Source organism: Parasteatoda tepidariorum, chromosome 5, assembly GCF_982258835.1.
Source record: "Parasteatoda tepidariorum strain Cologne lab strain chromosome 5, Ptep-v5.0, whole genome shotgun sequence".
NCBI classification, from domain to species: Eukaryota; Metazoa; Arthropoda; class Arachnida; order Araneae; family Theridiidae; genus Parasteatoda; species Parasteatoda tepidariorum.
The window spans coordinates 103705061-103724904 of record NC_141759.1 but is presented as its reverse complement, the minus strand read 5'-3'; the positions used below and the strand labels follow the sequence as shown (position 1 = coordinate 103724904).

At 28.5% G+C, this 19844-nt stretch overlaps 1 protein-coding gene across 1 annotated transcript in view; it reads left to right on the top strand.

Moving 5' to 3' along the window:
* The window catches only part of vtd (RAD21 cohesin complex component verthandi), a 28024-nt gene extending 8574 nt beyond the window's left edge, over nt 1-19450 (top strand). The window contains exons 5-14 of the mRNA XM_043049325.3: nt 230-454; nt 2242-2406; nt 3389-3703; nt 4894-5123; nt 7030-7123; nt 8693-8931; nt 10490-10596; nt 13254-13707; nt 15300-15461; nt 16799-19450. Of these exons, the coding sequence (XP_042905259.1) occupies nt 230-454; nt 2242-2406; nt 3389-3703; nt 4894-5123; nt 7030-7123; nt 8693-8931; nt 10490-10596; nt 13254-13707; nt 15300-15461; nt 16799-16930 (2123 nt within the window). The 3' untranslated portion in view covers nt 16931-19450. The remainder of the gene's footprint in view (nt 1-229; nt 455-2241; nt 2407-3388; nt 3704-4893; nt 5124-7029; nt 7124-8692; nt 8932-10489; nt 10597-13253; nt 13708-15299; nt 15462-16798) is intronic.
* Nucleotides 19451-19844: the final 394 nt, after the last annotated feature.

Sequence of the window (19844 nt, the reverse complement as noted above, 5' to 3'; positions counted from 1 at the left end):
ACATTTCAAGCGTATTTAATGCCAATCATGACTGGAAAATAATGCAGTTTTTCTTTTCTGATGACTATAAAAATCCCTATCTGTAAAATATTGAGCACATTATGCCACAATTATCATGGAAATTTATATTTCCCAAAATCTGCTGGATTTTTAGTTATCAATGTTGGCAGCTATGAGCGAGAAAGTAATCTGATTTAAATTGTTTTTTTTTTTTATTATTAAATTTTAGATGATTTGGGCTTCGATGAGCCTGAGGGAGAGAGGCACGTGGGTTGCATCGAAGATTTCGACAGTCAGAATCTTTTGCTGGAAGGAGAGGCTGCGACTGCAGAAATCAGGAACCAGGATGAGGGTGCTGTCCAGGGAGGTAATAGCAGCATAATAGCAAAGCCATCTTTAGAGGCACCCTTGAAAGATGATGGCTTTGGTGGTACCATTGGTGAAGGATTGTTAGGTATTTAGACATGTTTTTTACACTAGTTGTCATAGTTTAGTTGTACAAAAATATAGTAAAATTGGAAAATGTTTGTACAAATTTTTTTTTTTTTTTTTTTTTTTTTTTTTGAAAAACCTCAGAAGCATTGTTCTGCAAAATGAAAAACAGAAACTCTTTTATTAAAAAAAAAAAAAAACCTAAATTATAAGATAAAAATGTACTTGAAGTTATTTTTTTTAACTGTATGGCTTAGGTCTAAATTTTTATTCAAATAATCTTTTACTATTTTAAAAACTAGAAATGTATTTAGCGGCACAAAAAACTTTTCAGGTACATTGTTCGAACATGTACATAATTTAGATGAGTTTGTAACTTCTACTGTTAAGTCATTTGCATAACTGCCAAGTTTCCTGTTTTTTAACAAAGACTCCTGTCTTTTACGACTATCTCCTGTTTACCCATATATTCTCAAATTCCTAAATATCTGTTGAAAAAAATTTTAAAAACATTTTTTGTTTGGTTGATAATATATCCCTTGATGGTAAAAATACTTCTTATACTTCAACAGATGGTGCTATTGTCTGTATTGCAGCTTGTTGAGTGTTTATAGTTTAATTAATTATAAATAATGGTTTAAAAACCTCTTCTTTAGATTAAGATTTATATACATATTTTTTACTTCGCTAAATGTAAGTGCTTATGTTATTCCCAATTTTGAGTTTCTCTTTTTGACTTACATGCATGATGTATCAAAACTTTACTCGTAGCTTAAAAAAAGTTGCTAAAATCTCTGTTTTATTTCTCCAATGTTGGCAGGCATGGATTTGCACTGAAGAACATTACGGAATTCATATTTGTCTGATAAATAAGTCTTATGAAATTCCTTGTTTATTTTAATTTATTTTGCTTGCTAGTGAGCTTTTGAAATATTACACATCTCCTCCAAACAAAGAATACAAATACATCAAAACAGTTAACTTTGGTTAATGTCAAAATTCGCAATATAGATAAACTGGATTTTAATTATTGCATAGTGATTTGCTCCAGTCTCTTAGAATTCACTCGGGGTTCTGTCTAAGTTTTTTTAAGAGGTACCAATTTTGTGAAAATTAAAAATTTATGTTAACAAATCAACACAAAAATATGGTAAAATAAGAAAATATTTTTATTATGGACAAGTCATAATGTATATAGAAATTTACAAGTCATAATTTCCAATATGACTTGTAAATTTCTATATACATTTTTCCCATATGTTCAAAAACAATTTTGCTAATTTTGGGCATAAAATTGTATCCAAATTTAAAAATCATTGTCCACAATTAAATTTCAACTTTAATTTATTAGAAACATACATTTAACAATAATAGCACTGAAAGTTATCTTCATTATGAGAACATTTTCGACTGGGTCATATAGAAAAAAGTTTCAGAAATGTTTCATAAAAGAAAATAAAGGTCTATTAGTATAAATTTAGGATAATGTTTAAAATTTTCGGCTTCCCGGCATGAGGATAAAAAGTGCGCTTCTTACAAACCATGTAGGAAGCGAATTCTTCTACTATATCATAATAGCAAACCACGGGTGGGTTCCATTGCAAATTGAAAGACGTAATTAACTCCAGGTTTGTTTGTTTTTTCGAGGATACAACAGCAAAATTTTTAAAGATGGGGGGGGGGGATTTTAGAGCTTGCTTTTTTAATAGTATTTTGTGAAGGTACCGTTAAACAGTAGTAAATTTCTCAAAAAACTGGATTATCATTTTTTTATTATATCTGTCAAATTAATACTTCTTTCCCGAATAGATGGTGAGACTGGTAATTTATTTGAACCTGCGGGGCTTTTTGATGATCCCGTATCCATTGCTCCAGAACCTGAACCTGTAGCCGAACCAACAAACAAAGAATCTCTTCCTCTTGATAAACCTATTGAAGAGCAACAGGATGATGAAAGTGATGATGATATGTATGGTAAGTCCTTTAATGTGTTCAGTGATTGGTTGCAAATGAAATGAGTCAGGGCAACATTTTGGTGTTCCCTGTTTTTTCCATTAACTAATTTTTCTTATTTTTTAAAGCCCTATTTATAACAGATTTATAATTTTGTTGTATTTGTTCTGTAACTGAATGGGAAAGGAATAATTTTGAAGGACCCTAATACGTACAGCATAGTATTAAATTATGTTTTACTAATATTTGAACGCTTAAATTATATTGATAAGAAATGTGTAATATAAAATTAAATTGACGTAGAAGGGATTTGAAAGTTTTAGAACTTCTAGTATTAAGTTATGTTTTATTAATATTTAAATGCTTAAATTTTATTGATAAGAAAAGAGTTGTATAAAATTAAATTGACATAGAAAGGATTTAAAAGCTTTAGAATTTCTAGCTTGATTCTTCCTATTAGTTTATCTTCATTAAGCTTAAAATTAATATCAAATTTTTAAAATATTATACCATTTCTTGCTTAATTTTTTTCTAAAATATAATTATATTTGAAAGTTTAAGCTTACTGTTTCTATTCTTAAGCCACCACCAACAATCAATGAATTAAAGGCGCTGTTTTCAGTTTCGCCTAGGGCGCGAAAACGTCTTCCGTCGGCATGGTTGGTGTGTGATTTAATGCACTCATTTAGGTATATTGTAAAATTGCAGCTATTTTAAATTCTAAAGAAATTCATTAAAAAAATTTTTTTCAATTGCTGGTTTTCATTTTCAGTTGTTTAAAAATACTATATCAACTATCTTAAAAATTAATACTATTATAAGAACTAAATTCAACAATAAACCGTTTAATATTTCTTTTTGAAAAAGAGTTTCTTTTACTTGTGTTGAAAAAACCCTTATTTTTTTCGGGTAGTTTTTTCCATTGTTAAAGAAACTTGCCATTCCTGCTAAGGATGATACATACTTCTGAAAGTACATCAAGCATGAATTTTTTTAATTTCAGATATGGCACCAGGGTCTATCGGTGCCCCCTCTCCTCCTTCCTCTCCAGAATCTCCTGGACCGTCGCAGGCTCAGGCTCCCGCTGAAGAATTCTTGCATAACGATGGACCTTCCTCTGAAGCGTGCAATGAATTGAGAATGGCTGAACCTGAGCCCATGATCCCAGCTCAGTCTCCAGCTCGCAGCTTCACTGAAAATAGTACTCCAGAGATGCCTCCTCCTGTTCCTCCCCCTCCACCATTGGACCACACCACTTTGATCACCAATGATGCCGAAAGTTTTGCCTTAGCTCCTCTTGATACGACTATTGTTCATGGTAATTAACTAACATTGATAATTTTTAATATTGTATCCTTTATGTAGAGTTGTTATTCTTAGACTTCTGTCACACCCATTTATAGGAAGACCCATTCATTCATCCACAGATGGTAATTTTGACTTAAACCGGAGAAGAATCGGCATATGGTTAAAATTTTAAAAAAATTTACTATTTGCACACGCAATCCAAAGTTATCTGCTTGCAAATTAGTATCCTTTCATAACAGAATGATTTTATTCTAAAAGCTGCAAATTTTTTGATATTGGCTCAATTTCACTCAAGGAGCTACAATGGTCATTTTACTATTGAAAGACAGCAATGGATGTTTGCTCTTTTAACCAGGGCTCAAAATTTTTGTTGAAGTTAACAGGAAGTAAAAATTTTAAATTTCAAATTCAAAAATTAAGTCTTCATAGCGCTTCAAGTTCGATATTAATCTACTTCCAGTGTTGGAGACAATTACCCTTAATTGGATGGCATAAAAGCACTTGATGTAGGAGAAATATATAAAATGCTCTTATCTCTCTACTCCCACCTTATCATTGTATCATAAGAAATACTTGGTTACGACTTCGATTTTCTGTATTTAGACAATTTTCTCCCCTTTTTGTGAGAAAAGAAAACCAAAACAGAAATTTTTGATAATTTTTTTTAAAAAATCTTTAATTTTCTTTTCACTTAAGTGCAGGGACTACTATAACTATTACCAATTTTATATCTGTGAATCCATGTTGGTATTTTACAGATTGTTCCCTTTAAAGAAGCATCCTTAAATAATCATTAAGTTTGAAGGCAATTTTATCCTTAGTTTTTATATTTTCCAGCCCTGCTTTCAACTCTGTTATTGGTTTTTGCATGTTTTTTTTTTTTTTTTAATTGTATTTTAGTGTAAATGTTTAAGCAAATTTATTAACATTTTATAATCTCCACAAGTATATCCGAACATGGGGTGCATCTGTGTTATTTAACCGTCATCATTATAGTATTTTATTTTATTCATATCTTTGGTTTAACACATTGCTCCGTTATGTACATTGAGCAATGTACACATTTCACATTGTTAAATTCTCTTCTACAAGTATATCGGAACATGGTGTAGATCTATATTATCTAACTGTGATCATTATAGTTTTTTTTTTTTTATTTGTGTCTTTGTATTTAACATATTGTTTCATGATGTTTTAAAGGAGTTGAGAGAACAGTGAAAACCAAAAGAAAAAGAAAACTTATAGTGGATGAAGTGAAGAGCATATCGGGTGAAGAAATGAAGACTCAACTGTCCGATACCACCGACATCGTTGCCACCCTCGACCTGGCCCCTCCCACTAAAAGGTTGATGCATTGGAAAGAAACGGGGGGTGTGGAGAAGCTTTTCGCTCTTCCTGGACATCAAATCCTTTCAAAAACTTTGTCAAGGGTAATGAAAAATTCTATACACTTTGCCACCTAAACAATTTTTTTAAGGATAATAAAAATTCAATAAATTTGAAAAATGTAGTTTTTAAAATTTTCATCGTATAGGAGCATCCTGTCTGCAAAACAATTGTAAGTCTTAATTTTTAAAAATTTTGATTATATTGCAACTTTTAGTTTTCATTTTAAGACAAAAAATTTTACAGGGTATCTGCACACCTGGAAAATCATAAATTTCAGTATTGAACAGAATTTGACGTGAAATGTCACGATTTTAATTTTATTTTTTTTTAAAAAATCTTGGAAAGTCATGGATTTAGGTCATCAAAAAATCTAATTTCCCCCCAATTTCATGGTGTTCCGAATATCTTTATTTATAACAAATTCCCCTCTCACAGTCATATTTTATTAAAATATAAAGTGTTTTTATCGTGTTCTTTAAAAGTTGTGTTCTTTCAGGAAATAAACGAAAAAACGTCATTTCTAGAGCGAATTATCTCTTAGACTTCTGTGGTTTCAGAATTTTTATTATTATTTTTTTCTTTAATCAATTTGAAATTTTAGCTGAAGCAAGCCAGTCATTGGTGAATTTTTTTTTATTCTGAAAGGAGAACAAAAAGTCCTTACATTTTGTACTTTTTCCCTTACCGAACAAGAAAAGTATCTAGAATATAATTCTGCAGGAAAAAAATTACTTGCTTTTGTATGTTTTTCAGCTTAAATCTATAAATGTGAAGATGCAGAGTATAATAGTTTTGGTTATACCTATCATATCAATGTTGTAATAATGCTTCTTTAAATTTATTGTTGTGTTCTTGTCACAGTAAATATTAACTTCGTTAAGTTCGTGAAAAATTCTTGGAATAAGTCATGAATTTGAAAATCTGAAATGTTGCAGATACCTTGCTTTTAGTTTTCATTTAGTCTTAATTCCTATTAAATATAAGCAGTGATGTTGTATTGCATTTCATATATATGTAAAACTATAATCTATATACTATTTCATAAATATAAAACTAAATTAAAACGATTTGTTATCTTGATGAAGGACTGTCTTCAAATATGTACAAATTATTAAGGTACCTTTTTTTTTTATTATACTTGTTTTAGGACTACCAGTAATTTTATTTTGATGGGAAAATAATTGATTGATTATGAAATTTGGTTTAAAAATAATATTAAACAAATATTAAAAAAATAAAAACAAATAATCCAGCTTTGATGACTGCAGTTCAAAATGAAACATCTTTCATCAAAATGAGTTGTAAAATTTTTTAGTGGTGATATAATAGTGGTGCTAGACAGAAAGCAAGATGCTGTGCTTTTTTCTGTTCTTGTTAGAACAACGCTGATTGCTGCTTTATCCTTGGGGTAATTGTGCTCCGGATTGTGCCCAAGAAGAACTAGAATTTATACTTGGCATCTTTCATTTGTAAATATTTTTTCTGGTAGATAAATTAGAGATAATACATAATTATTCATTTAAGTTATGCTGTATATAATTTATTTAGAATTCAATGTTTTGAAAATATCAATGATTTAAATTTATAAAGACATTATGCGTCTTTAATGATTTTACTCAAGAAATTTTCTGGATTTTTGAGTTGAACTCAAGATTAGCCCTGTTTATTAGAAAGTTATAAAATATTTCTTTTTTTTTATCTCTGTCTCAATGCTGTCGTTTTTGATGATAAAAAGTATATATACCCCTGTGAAATTTAGATATTCCATCAACTAAAGCTGTATAAAAGTGTCCATTCTTGGTGTGACACAAAATTTTATTCTACCTTATTCAATAGTATGTTCTGACAAAGTTATTTTGTATCTCTGTAAATGTTTTGAAAGTTGATCGTTAATTTTTCCCTTCACCTTACATTAGTGATTTAATTTAATGAATTTTATCTTTAAAGGGGTATGCAAGGCATTTGACAACTAGGTCTGTGGACAATGAAGACTTCTGTGAAGAGGAGACTGGAGCTGCTGAAATCTGTCGATTGGAAGAAGGTATTTTGATATTTCTTAGCTTTTCTTAGTTTGCAGAATAAAAAAAGATTATATATTGATGTAGAATTTTGCTATTTGTGTTCCAATTAATTAATAATATCTTTGAAGATTTTAGTGTCCCAATATAACGCAGTGCCTAGTACCCATATTAATTTCCTGTGTGTACTGTATTAACTAAGTTCAATTTGACTTCCCTCACAATTAAATTAATTGTAAATATAAAAACAATTAATTATTGATTTTTGCCTCTATTTTATATACATGGAGGAGTTTTTTAGGTGGAATTTTTCTTTTTTGTTCAATTTAATAAAATAAATTATAAATTTTGCTTTTCCTGTAAAATTCCTGTTTATACCCCCCGACCGCCAAACAAAGGACTCCTATTTCTTCTATGTAAACCTGATTTCAAATTACTCATCGTGATACATATTCGCATGAATTAAAAATCTTACATCAAAATTCCTATTCACACAATTTTTTTAATAAAATTGCACATCCTTCACACTTTGCGATTTGAATCCACTCAGTTTAAAAATTACATGTCACCCGTTCATATTCCCGTTATTTAAAAACCTCACATCGGCATTCCTATTAACGAAATTTATAAATTACACATTGAAGTTTATGTATATACAGGGAATTTTATTTCTCATTTTTGACTTTTAAAAATGGTGACCAAAACGCAATCTATGGGTCATTAAATGATGATATTCCAGCTATACTACACTATTTCATTACCTCTAGCATTATTTGTTTTAAGCATGTTCAGCTGTACATTTTTTCTGTTAAGTTTTTCCAGCAATTAAAACTAATATAGCTAGACTTATAGGTCTCTCAAGAGCACAATGATTGTGTGTTTCCTTTTAATATATTGCTTACAATATGTACAGAGAAAATACGGGGAATTATTATTTATTTTTTCCCCCTCCAGATTTGAGTGACAACACTGTCAGGTCTTATTCTACTATAGTGTAAAATTTAATTATTCTTTCAATGTAACCCACTTTGGCAAACGGTTTAATAAATGATGTGACTTATATTTTTAGCTAATTTTATTTTTCTGCTGTTGTCAAGGGTTCTGAACACATCCAATATATATAAGTAATTCAATTGGATAAACATTTTCTGTTGAGAAATTTTTTAAACTATTCAATTTTTTTAACTTAAAACGGTTATTGACAAGCAAAATTTTTTGAAAATGTGTAATTATTCCTTTTGTGATTTATCATATGTTCTTATGATGGATTTAAGTTTCAAGTTAGTAAATTAAAGAAATAATAAAACAAATTTCATGAAAAAAAACCAGCATTCAACTAAATGGTTTGTTCATTAATTTGGGAAATAGTGCGTATACGCAGCATTTTATTTCTTACATAAAATATACTTTTTCATACACAGAATTTTTAGTGTCTTAATGCAAGCGTATTTAAATGAACATATAGCCACGTTTTATAAAATCTCTATGCTAGACCTAAAATGGGTTAAAGAACTTAAATTTTTTTGCTTGGCTTAGCAACCATTGAACATTGAATAAAATTGTATTTTTCTTTTTTTAATGTGCTTGACCAGCAACATCATCCAAGCGAAGAAGAATATCTGAGGACCCTATACCTGCGGACTCATATCACCTGGAAACTTCACGTCAGTCTGCACTCTCGCATCCTCCCATTGATGCGCCAAACTATTTTGATGCCTTCTCCCCCAATGTTGACCACCAACAGCAGCAAATGATGGCCTCTCAGGATCACATGATGCAACAAATACTCCATAATGAATCACCCTATATTCCCCATATCATGGACTCAATGGTGAGTTTATTCATGTGTGCCAAACAGAATAATGACTCTCTGCAAAACGGGGCATTCTCTAAGAAGTTCACAATCTTCTCTCAAAATTTTTAGAGTAATAGCAACAAAAAAAATAAATAAAACTGAGTGTGTTGATTATATTTATTAGGAACATTTAAACATTTTCCCCCCTAACTAATCATTATACAACAGTGTTCTAATTTATTTTCTTGTCATCCTTGCTATTTTAATTGATAATTTGGTATTTTTCAATCTTCTATTATTTTATTTTTTAAAAGAAATCAATTCTCGTCTATATAGAACTTTTGATAAAATTAATACTGAATTTCTGAAACACAAATTCTTTATTATGTTCATTTATTCTTCATTTTATCTGTGCAAAAAAGTAAAGAAATGAGTTAATTTTCTGCATAATCCTGATGAATATGTTATATGTAAATTGTAGATATAAAATCGCAATAATTTACATTACAAATTCTGAAAAATGTTAAGAAGTTTCGTTCTGGAAATCTCAGATAATTAGGTTTTATCTGGAGAGTGGTAACTTTAAATAATGTTTTCTTTTAATTTTGTTCGTTATGTATGTTTTCTAAGTAGAAAGCCTTTAAAGGGGAATAGTGTTTAAAGAACACTTTGAAAACATGTGGCAGCAGGTACTGAGCAATTTTAGTTCTGTTCCTCACTACCTTCGCAAAATTTATGGACACCAAAGCGGCATCTTCATAATTCTAGAAAAATCTGCTCGTTTTTAAGTGAAGGTGTTTAACTTCCATTACATATTTGTTAGAATTTTTAGTATTTTTTATCCTTAGCGAGGTAAAGTGCAGTTTTAAAATTTTTTTTCTTGAAGATTTTAAAAGTTAAATTTCAAAATATTTCTCATCTCAGGTAATTAATAGAAGGCTTGAAAGCAAATATATTTTAGCAACTACTGAAAATCAAGGAAATGTTGTAAACTTAGGCAGGGAAAATTTTTTTATAATTTATGTAGCTACACTCCCAAAAATGTTATTTTGCTATAAAGTAGTCATATTATAGTCTTTTTTTTTATTTCCTTTCTTTTTGTAGTTCGTGAAATGTTTTGATTATTTAAATATTCGAGTATTTTAAAAAAAAGGTTTTAATTTCAGATGTCTAAGTTATTAAAGTATAATGCCTTTTTAAAGAATATTTTCCGAATTCCCAAATGAAACAATTGTTCCTTTTAATTTAAATATTTTTGTGAGCTTTTATTTTAATTGTTTACTTGTAGAATACAAATAAATCAAAGCTGTAATTAAGGGCAATATCTATTATTTTAAATGCGAAAAATTCCGAGGTAACAAAATAATTTCAGTTAATGTTGAAATTCTCCATATCCGTATAACGAATTTTTGTTATTGCGTAGCGATTGCTTCAGTCCCTAGAAATTTTCTAAAATGGGATGTATTACAGTGATTAATAAATAGTTTCTTGAATGATAAATTTTAATAATAAAGAATTTTTTATTTCAGTTTCAAACCTATCGGCATGAAAAAATAATTAATAAATTTTGTATTGCATGTTTTCTGTATTTCAGGGACAAGGTATTTCTTTAGGAGCGGTATTACCAGATGAAGTTCCTTTACCGGCTGCTATGCAACAGTCCCATTCTTTGTTAGAATCTTTCCAGGAACCTGAGAACAGGTATCAGTCTCTTTATTTCTAAACTTACCATTGTGTCTACCATTCATTGTAATAAAGAAAAAGAAAATGAAGGAAATAAAAACGAAAATATGACCACCGAAGCCGACGTCTTCAGGGGGTACCGGCCCCGGTAGCCATAAAAACAAAACCATTTTTAATTTAGGGAGAAGCAAATGCTTAAATTAACTCCCTCAGTACCCCGATGGTTTTGTATAGAAGTCCAGGAAAAAAACATGCAATATAAATAACAAATTAAGAAAAGAAACTCAAACAAAATCATCAGAAAAATAAAAGCTCACATAGTCACAGGTCAAACATCAATTTCACAAGTGACTATGTGAGTTTTTATTTTTCTGATGATTTTGTCAACACATAATATTTGAATCATGCATTTAGGTAATCATTTTTTGACGTGTTAAATTTAGGCCAATAGTATCGAACATCACTGTAATGTTTCAATTGCATTTTCGGCAGTTATTGATATTGATTTTCACTTGGTTTTTAAAAATCTCGATATATTTCAAACGATATGGGAGATTTGAATTGTGCATTTGAGTATTTAATTTTTTGAGTCAATAATTCTATCGAATTTTATATATTTTAAATCCAATATTTTTTTATATGATATTATGTATTACAACAACCTAATCTAAATGAAACACACATTTGAGGTGTCTGATTTGCGTGATTTCTCGCCTATCTTTTTTTCGGCAATTACTACTACAAATTTCATGATATTTTAATTGTGATGATTATTTACGAAATGCAAAGAAGAAAATAATTTGTGCGATGAAAATAATTTATGAATCTTGAACTTATTTATTTCTATTTCATTTTCTTTTTATTTTATTCATATTTGTGAAATGAAAAAAATATTTTTCTGCTTTTGAAGTAGTAGTTGAATTAGTTAATGATCTAACCCAGGGATGGGCCCCCCAAACTTTTCTTTTCCGATTTTTGGCCCTTGACCAAAAAAGTTTGCCCATCCCTGATCTAATCTATTACAGGGTGTGTATTGTTTTTAAAAAATGCTTGAAGGTGCTTATTTTTGATTTGCATTTTTTAAAAGCCCTTAAAGGTGCTATTTTTTTATTCGGGGTTTATAAAAAACTGTTTCATTTTCTATCTTTTAAAAAGATATTTTTTCTTTGCCTTGTCGATTGTCTTTCTAATTCACAAATAATTCATGATTTTTATAATTTTCTCTGCAATATTTATCAAAAACTAGTTATTTTATCATAATTATGGGAAATTTTTCAGTTTTATTAATTGTATCTTTATAAATTAAAAACTTTAAATGATAAAAAAAAAAAATTTATTACTGCACAAGTCCTAATTATAATTATTATTTTGGATAGTGATTAAAAATATTTTTCTAGTGCTTATTTTTTGTTGAAAAATCTGGTTACGCATCCTGTATTACTTGTCTAACTAAGTTTTAATTTGTTGTATTTGTGACATTTTTTTCTTTTTGTTTAATTGTTTTACTTTAATAATTATCCAATACTCCACTACATGGGTGAAAATAGCATCTTAATTATTTCTTAGAGGAGACTGAAGGCTACTATTTTTTATATGTAAGCTACTATTTTCTAGAAAAACTGTGATGGTAATCTTACCTTTTCATTTTTCTTTTTTTTTTCAGAACATAAATTTGTAAGCAAGTTTTAGAACTCAACAAATATGTGTAAAAACTTTTTCTAATATTGTGTAGTAAAAAAATTTGATTTTACATTATTCTGTATTAAATCTTAATCTATTCAAATTCGATACAGAATAAAAATAAAACTTGTTTGAGATACTTCTCCAAAAATGACAATTTGGTTAAAAAAAAATAGGTTGACCAAATATTTACCAAAATATCCAATAGTGGCCAAATATTTGATATATTCCCATTAAAGGTCCGTTCAGGGCAAACTTACTACCGTTTAGCGGTACCGTCACAAATTCAACTTTAGGAAAAATGGTAGTTTCACAAAATGCCTGTTAAAAAGTTCTAAGATCCCCATTTCGTAAAATTTTGTTTTTGTATCCCCATAAGAAACCAGAGTCAATTAAGCAGATACAAATAGATTGCATGTGATTGGTCAGATAGTGCGGTATGGCAGCCTAATTGGTCACTTACATCATATTATAACAAGCTTTTTTTTTTCCTTTTTTTTTATTAAACGACTACACACTCCCTTGGTAAACTTTACAGTTGGTTGAAATTTGAACATTGTTCTAAATTTATTCTAACATACCTTTATTTTTTTTATGAAACTTTTTTTCTATATGACCCCGTGGGAAATGATCTCATAATGAAAATAACTTTTAGTGCAAGTACTGTTAAATGCATGTTGTTGTTTTTTTCTTTAAATTTCGATACAATTTTAAGCCCAAAATTTTACAATAGCAAAATTATCTTTGAAAAATGGGGACAAATATATAAACATTTACCACTCATAATTGATTTTTATTTGTAAGGGCAAGTTTTGAAAATATCTTCTTACTTTACCATATTTTGGGGTTGATTTTTTAATATAATTTTTAATTTTCACAAATTATGTCTAAATTTTAACATAATAGGTACCTCGCATAAAAACCTAGGCAGACCCCTGCCTATTTATGATGTCTAAAAAATATGGTATTTTAACTCTGAAAATAAATTCTTATAGATGTTTGGAAGATATTCCACCTCCACCATACAACAATGTGGAGAAAATCCATAACCCAATACCAGAAGATGAAACCACTCAAATTTGTCCAGAAAACCAATATCCTCAAGCTTCCTTAGAAGTTCCCTCTCCACTTCCGCCACAGGTCATGGCTCAACCGGAAGCTTCCCTCCATCCTCTTCAACCTCCACTACAGCAACCTACATTTGAACCTCCTCCTCCTGCTGCTGCAGCCATTCTTGAACCTCAAGAAAATCAAGTTGCTCCCACCAACACCCATACTTCGGAAACCAACGATTTGTTTGATTCCTTGATAGGTGATCTGCAGCAACAACAGCAGCAGCAACTGCAACAACCACAACAACAACCAGAGTCCCAAACCCAGAATCACCTTTCTGAAGATGATATGGACTATGGAGACGAGGATTATGGTGCTCCTGCTAGTGTTGGACCCGTAAGTATTTTCTCCCCACTTTTCACACTCTTTTGTCAAATTGAGAGTTAGATTAACTTTTTAAAAAAAAAAAAAAAAAAAAGTCGTTATCTTAAAAAAACTAATGTTTGCCACTTCCAAACCACAAAGTCTGATAACTATGGGTGATAAAAATGATTTGAACACAAAAGTTAAAAAAACACTGTTCTTAAATGTAAAATCTCACCACTGTTAATATGTTCAAAGTATGTGTAATCGAATTATCTTCCCTTAACTTTGGGCTGTTTTTCAATGTGAAAAACTAAATTGTCAAAATAAAAAATATCTTATTTTTTTATGTCCATTTTGAATATGAATCCTGTATAATACATCTATACTAGATTTATTAATTAATGGAAAATAGATACATGTGTGTATATAATGAAACAATGAGTAGTATAACATAAACAAATTTTACTTCGAAAGCCTGGAGAGAAATTTCTTTTGCAAGATATGCATTTCTTGAAAATTTTAGTATTTGCATTTTTAGTTTATTTAGTATTTCAAAAGTAAAAGTAAGATATGTCTTTTAGCTTTTTTTTTTTTTTTTTTTTTGTAACTAATAAATTGTTCTAAGAGTAAATCTTTATTTAAAGTTTTTTCCTCCTAAATAAGGCAATTTTTAAAATTTTAAGCCTGGAGAGAAATTTCTTTTGCAAGATATGCATTTCTTGAAAATTTTAGTATTTGCATTTTTAGTTTATTTAGTATTTCAAAAGTAAAAGTAAGATATGTCTTTTAGCTTTTTTTTTTTTTGTAACTAATAAATTGTTCTAAGAGTAAATCTTTATTTAAAGTTTTTTCTTCCTAAATAAGGCAATTTTTAAAATTTTAGACTCCTTGTATTTTTTCTTTTGATCTCTGTATAAACCAGGGTATTTAGGGGGGGAAATCTTGCCCTTGTGGGGTTTTTGAATCAAAAGAATTTGTGAACAACTTTCAAGTGCTTAAAAAAAGTGTGTATTTTTTGTAAGAAAATTTTGCTGAAAAATACTTTGGATAAATTCTTTTATTTACATTGTAAAAAATACTTTGGATAAATTCTTTTATTTACATTGTAAAAAATAATAACTAATAGTTTAATAAAAAACTGGAATAGCTTCTTTAATCAAAGTTTAACACATTGTGAGGAGCGTTTTTAAAAAGTGCTTAAAGGTCTTATTTTTGATTTTCGTTCTTTAAGAGTGCTTTTTTCATTGGGTGTTTTCAGACTTAATTTTTCACCCTCTGATATCGAACCGAAAAATCTCTCGATCATTTTATAACGGCTAATATAATCAAGAAAAGAGTTCTTTGTCAGAAACTAGTTATTTTTATTATGATCATATAAAGTCTTTGAAAGTTATTTTGTATTTTGTTGATGTATATAGTACTTAAAAATATTTGAGTGCTTAAAAAGTCCTGAAAAGGTGCTTAATTTTTGTTAAAAGATTTAGCTATGCCTTGGAACATCTAAACCTAGGCTCTGCAAAGCTACCAAACCTAACATTTTGCTAATAATTCTGTAGTGCTTGTTAAGTATTTTTTGTCATTAAAAAATTTAATAATAAGCTCCTGTTAATATTAAAATGTAGGTGGTTCCGGATGAACAGATGGCAGATGAAACATATGAACAATTTGAGGAGCGTATTTTGACAAAAAGGACTACACATCTGTTGCATTGTATTCACAACAGACTGGAAACCTTTCATCAAGTGAATTTTAATGAATTTGTCAGGAATAATAAACGCAAGCAGGTGAGATTCATAATATCAATCTATTTATCATAGCTGCCAATTCTCCCATTGGCAGAATCTCCTGAATTCCTGAAAAATGTTTTTCTGAAATGTCAAAAAAATGTATGATGATTTTTTTTTTTTTTTTTTGGAAGCATTGTTTTACATGTTTGCTATTTTTGTTCTGGAAATTGAAGCAAAAAAAGACTCAGTGGCTCTGAACTCTTCTTTTTCATCAACACTACAGCCTAGTGCATGCCTTATCTGCTGCCTCCTGACATAACGATTTACTGCAATGCTTCTGGCGATAATTGTTTCCAAATGTTGCCTAAATCATAAGCGGGGAATTTGGGGGGAAATCCAGGGAATTTTTATTTTCGACTTTTAAAAATTGGTGACCACTCAAAAGCCAATCTATGGGATATTTAAGGAAGATATTTCAGCTGTACTGAACTATTTCATTTACTATAGCAAGTTTTTTCAGCATTTAAAACTAGCATAGTTTACCCATGAGAGCTCATACAAGATTACAGTAATTTTTCTCTCTTAATACGTTGTGTATAATACGCACAGGAAAACACGGGGAATTTTTTTTTACCAGATTTCAGTGGCAACCCTGCTAAAGTACTTAATGTTTCTAAATAAAATGATATAAATCTATTATATAGTTATTACTAAGGCCTGGATTTTGATGACATTTGCATTTTTGGACATTTTTTGTCCTTTAGAGCATTTTTTTAGATTTATAGGGAATTTTTTCTTAAATTTTGGGGCATATTTTGCATTTTTTAAGTTTTTTGTTAATTTTTTCCAATTTTTATTATTTTTTTGGGCATTTTTATTACATGAAATGCAAGATTTGTCTTATGATTTTACATTTCATATTGTAACTCTCAATACCACCTGCATGCCATTATGTTTTTCCATTTTGTTATTGATTGATATAAAATCTTTAGAAGTAATTCTTTGTTACAGCTTTCCTTTTTTTGTTATTTTAGGACATAAAACATATTTTTCAAACTTTAATGAACGTAGAACAAGTATTGCATTGCTTTATATTTTTTTAAATAACTCATAATAATTTTAAAGAGTAAAACATTGTTTTAGTTCAATATTTTTACTTTATTTCAGTCGTGTCATAAGGCATTTTTAGCGCAATTTTTGCATTTTTAAGGGCATTTTTTGCACTTTTTAAAGTCATTATTTGAGATTTTTTAAGTCATCAAAATCCGGGCCCTAGCTATTACAAACTAAGCAACTAAAATACAATTATTAAGTAGCAAATAATTTTTCATAAAATTAATGAAAAGTTGCAATTTGTAAGTTTCCTAACACTCTAATCTATTTTTGAATTTCAGGTGGCACAAAAATTTTACACATTTTTAGTTCTGAAAAAGCAGCAAGCTGTAGAACTGGAGCAACATACGACTTACGGAGATTTAATCATCACAAAAGGACCTAAATATAATTTAGCCTACAATGGGAACTAAATAAAGGGTCTGTCATTCATTCATTCATATTTTGAAATTATATTAAAACATCCTAGTCTTCATCTTTTTATTCAAATACACTGGATGACGTCTGTAAAAAGAGAAATTATTTCTGTTGGAACATTTATGAGTAACAGGATTTAAGTATGTTGAATGCATAGGATTTTTATCTATTGAAAATTGAACACGAAATTAATAATAATTACTTATTTGAAATAATTATGTTGGATCATGTGTGTTCCTTTTTAAACTGAATATAGAAGAAAAATAATCTACGATGAATGAACGTTTTAGTTTAAATAATTATGTTGAATGCGTAAGATTTTATCTGTACTTCTTCAAATTGAATGAAAATTAAGGATAACTGATTCATTTGAAATAATTGTGTTGAATAAAATGAAAAGAACTCTATTTTGAACTTAGTCAGCAATAAGAAATGACAGCGAAATTAATAAACTTCACTTTCAGTTGAAATAATTATGTTAAAATGCAAATGGTTTTATGTGTATTTCTTCCGATGGAATAAATAATAATGAAGTTAATAATAGGCTGGTTTATTTGAAATAATCAGGTTGCATGTAAAGAACAGAATTAACAAACTTTATTTATTTTTTTATTTTTACTAGTTTAAATAATTATGTGGAATACAAAAGCAGAGATGCGGACTATTTCAGATTTAAGTTCCAGCTTATAAAAAACCTAATTTCTCGATTATTATAATAGTTTTATTTGTTGGAACATTTTTTCTTTGTGGTGCGAAATGACCCTTCATTTTAAGTTTAAAAAATTTTGATTTTAATTATTAGCTCTGTTATTAAATTTCTAGCAATTTTTTCATGTGTTTTATAAATTTCAATTTTTTGTTGTTTTCTTGATAGTTTTAAAAAAAATCTAAGTGTTTTACTTTTGTACAGTATTTTTTAAGTCTTATTTGATTGGAACATTGTTTTGTCCAGTATATTAATCCAAGATAATTCGATCGTTTTTAATTTTCAGATCTATTAATATGATATATCAATCTTCTCGCTATAAGTGAAATAACTTGAGAAAACTTGTTATTATGGAGTTTCAAATCATATACTTTTTACTTGTGACTAAATTTGTTTGCGTTTTAACAATATCATTAAGCAATAAATTTGTTTCATCAAAATAGTTATTTATTGAACTTGTTTTCATTGTTTTTTTTTTAATCCCTCGCCTTTGTTAACTTTATAAAACTAAATATGTTGCTTAGAAAAACTTAAATTGCGAATCATGATTCTGCTTCATGACAGTTATGTGACCGTTGCATTATCAGGGGTCTGTCTAGGTTTTACTGAAAGGTACCTATTTTGTGAAAATTAAGACATAATTTGTGAAAAATTAAAAATTATATTAAAAAATCAATACAAAAACATAGTAAAAATATAGATTTATCGTTTCTTAAGGGATACAAAAATAAAATTTTAAGAAAAAGTATTTTGTGAAACTACCGTTTTTCCTAAAGTTGAATTTGTGACACTACCGTTTTACCTAAAATTGATTTTGTGAAGGTACCGCTAAACGGTAGTAAATTCGGCCCGGACGGACCCCTGATTATAGGCTGACAATTTTGCTGTTCAGACATTATTTCAAAACTGAAAGCGTAATTAACAAAATTGGGGGGGGAGACAAATTTCTTTTAATTGATATGTTTCATCTTGAGTGATAATTCATGCATGTTGTATTATATTTTAAAATCATGTTATCATATGTCTTGTCATCGTTGATTTTTTTTAAATCTCTTCCAACTGAACTTTCATTCCGAAATCAAATTAACGATTATTAACTGTCGTTTTTTAAATAAAATGATCGTGGCAAAAAGCTTTTTCATTATATTTTGAATTATAAATCCTATTTTTGAATTGACTATGTTTGTAATGTTTCAGTATTTCGTGTCTACTGCATTTTTATTTTTTAATAAAATTATAATCAGAAAAGAATAACTTTAAATAATGATTAATCATCTACATGGAAACTAATTTAATGAAATTTATTTATGTACTTATTATGCACATTGCTTAGAAGAAGCCACTATATGCTTCTACTTTAATTTTATGGATGATAGTTTTGTGTTTTAACTGTTTTAAATTTAACGTAAAGGCAAAGTACTTCTTAATCGTTTAATTGTAACTGTTGCTTCTTTTTTTTTTTTTTTTTAAGTTTTCAGTTCTAATAATCCTGTATCTGTTATTAGATAACAATGATTAAAATCAGTTTTTTTTTTAACAAATCATTAAGCACATTTTTAAACTTAATATAATTATACATTAATAGTGAAGATTTTTTTTTCTTGAAGTTTCTTTTGCTTATCTATCAATTGCATTTTTAATCCATCATGTTGCTTGTTGATACTTATACATTAAATTAATTAAACTATTTTTTTATTCATACTTATTTACCATTTTCTTTATTTTTTTCTGCATGTTGTAGTAAAGCATATTTGTTTTAATATCCTGTACAATAAATTTGAATAAATATTATGTTAAATTTTGCTTGCAATTTTATATTTTATTGATGTGTTTCTCTTAAGTGCTCCTATGTGTTTGTGTGGCTTCTTTTAACATGCTGAATTATTTGCCTGCAATTACTTCCCTGCTTCTTAATATTAAATTAAAAAAATTTCATTTGATTGATTGATTGAATTCTTCATTGATTTTGATCAACCTTTGAGGCATGGCTAGAAATGCCTGGGTCCATAAGTGCTCTGGTAAAAATTAAAGGTTTTTTATTTTCATTAAGATGTAAATGAAATCAACTTTAATTTGTCTCTCTAAATATATTTAATTTAAAATAGTTTTCTTAATTAACTAGAAAACCTTATAAATTTATGTATGTTTACTTAAATGTATGATATTGTATATTTATTCTCATAATGTCGTAAAAAAAAATCTCA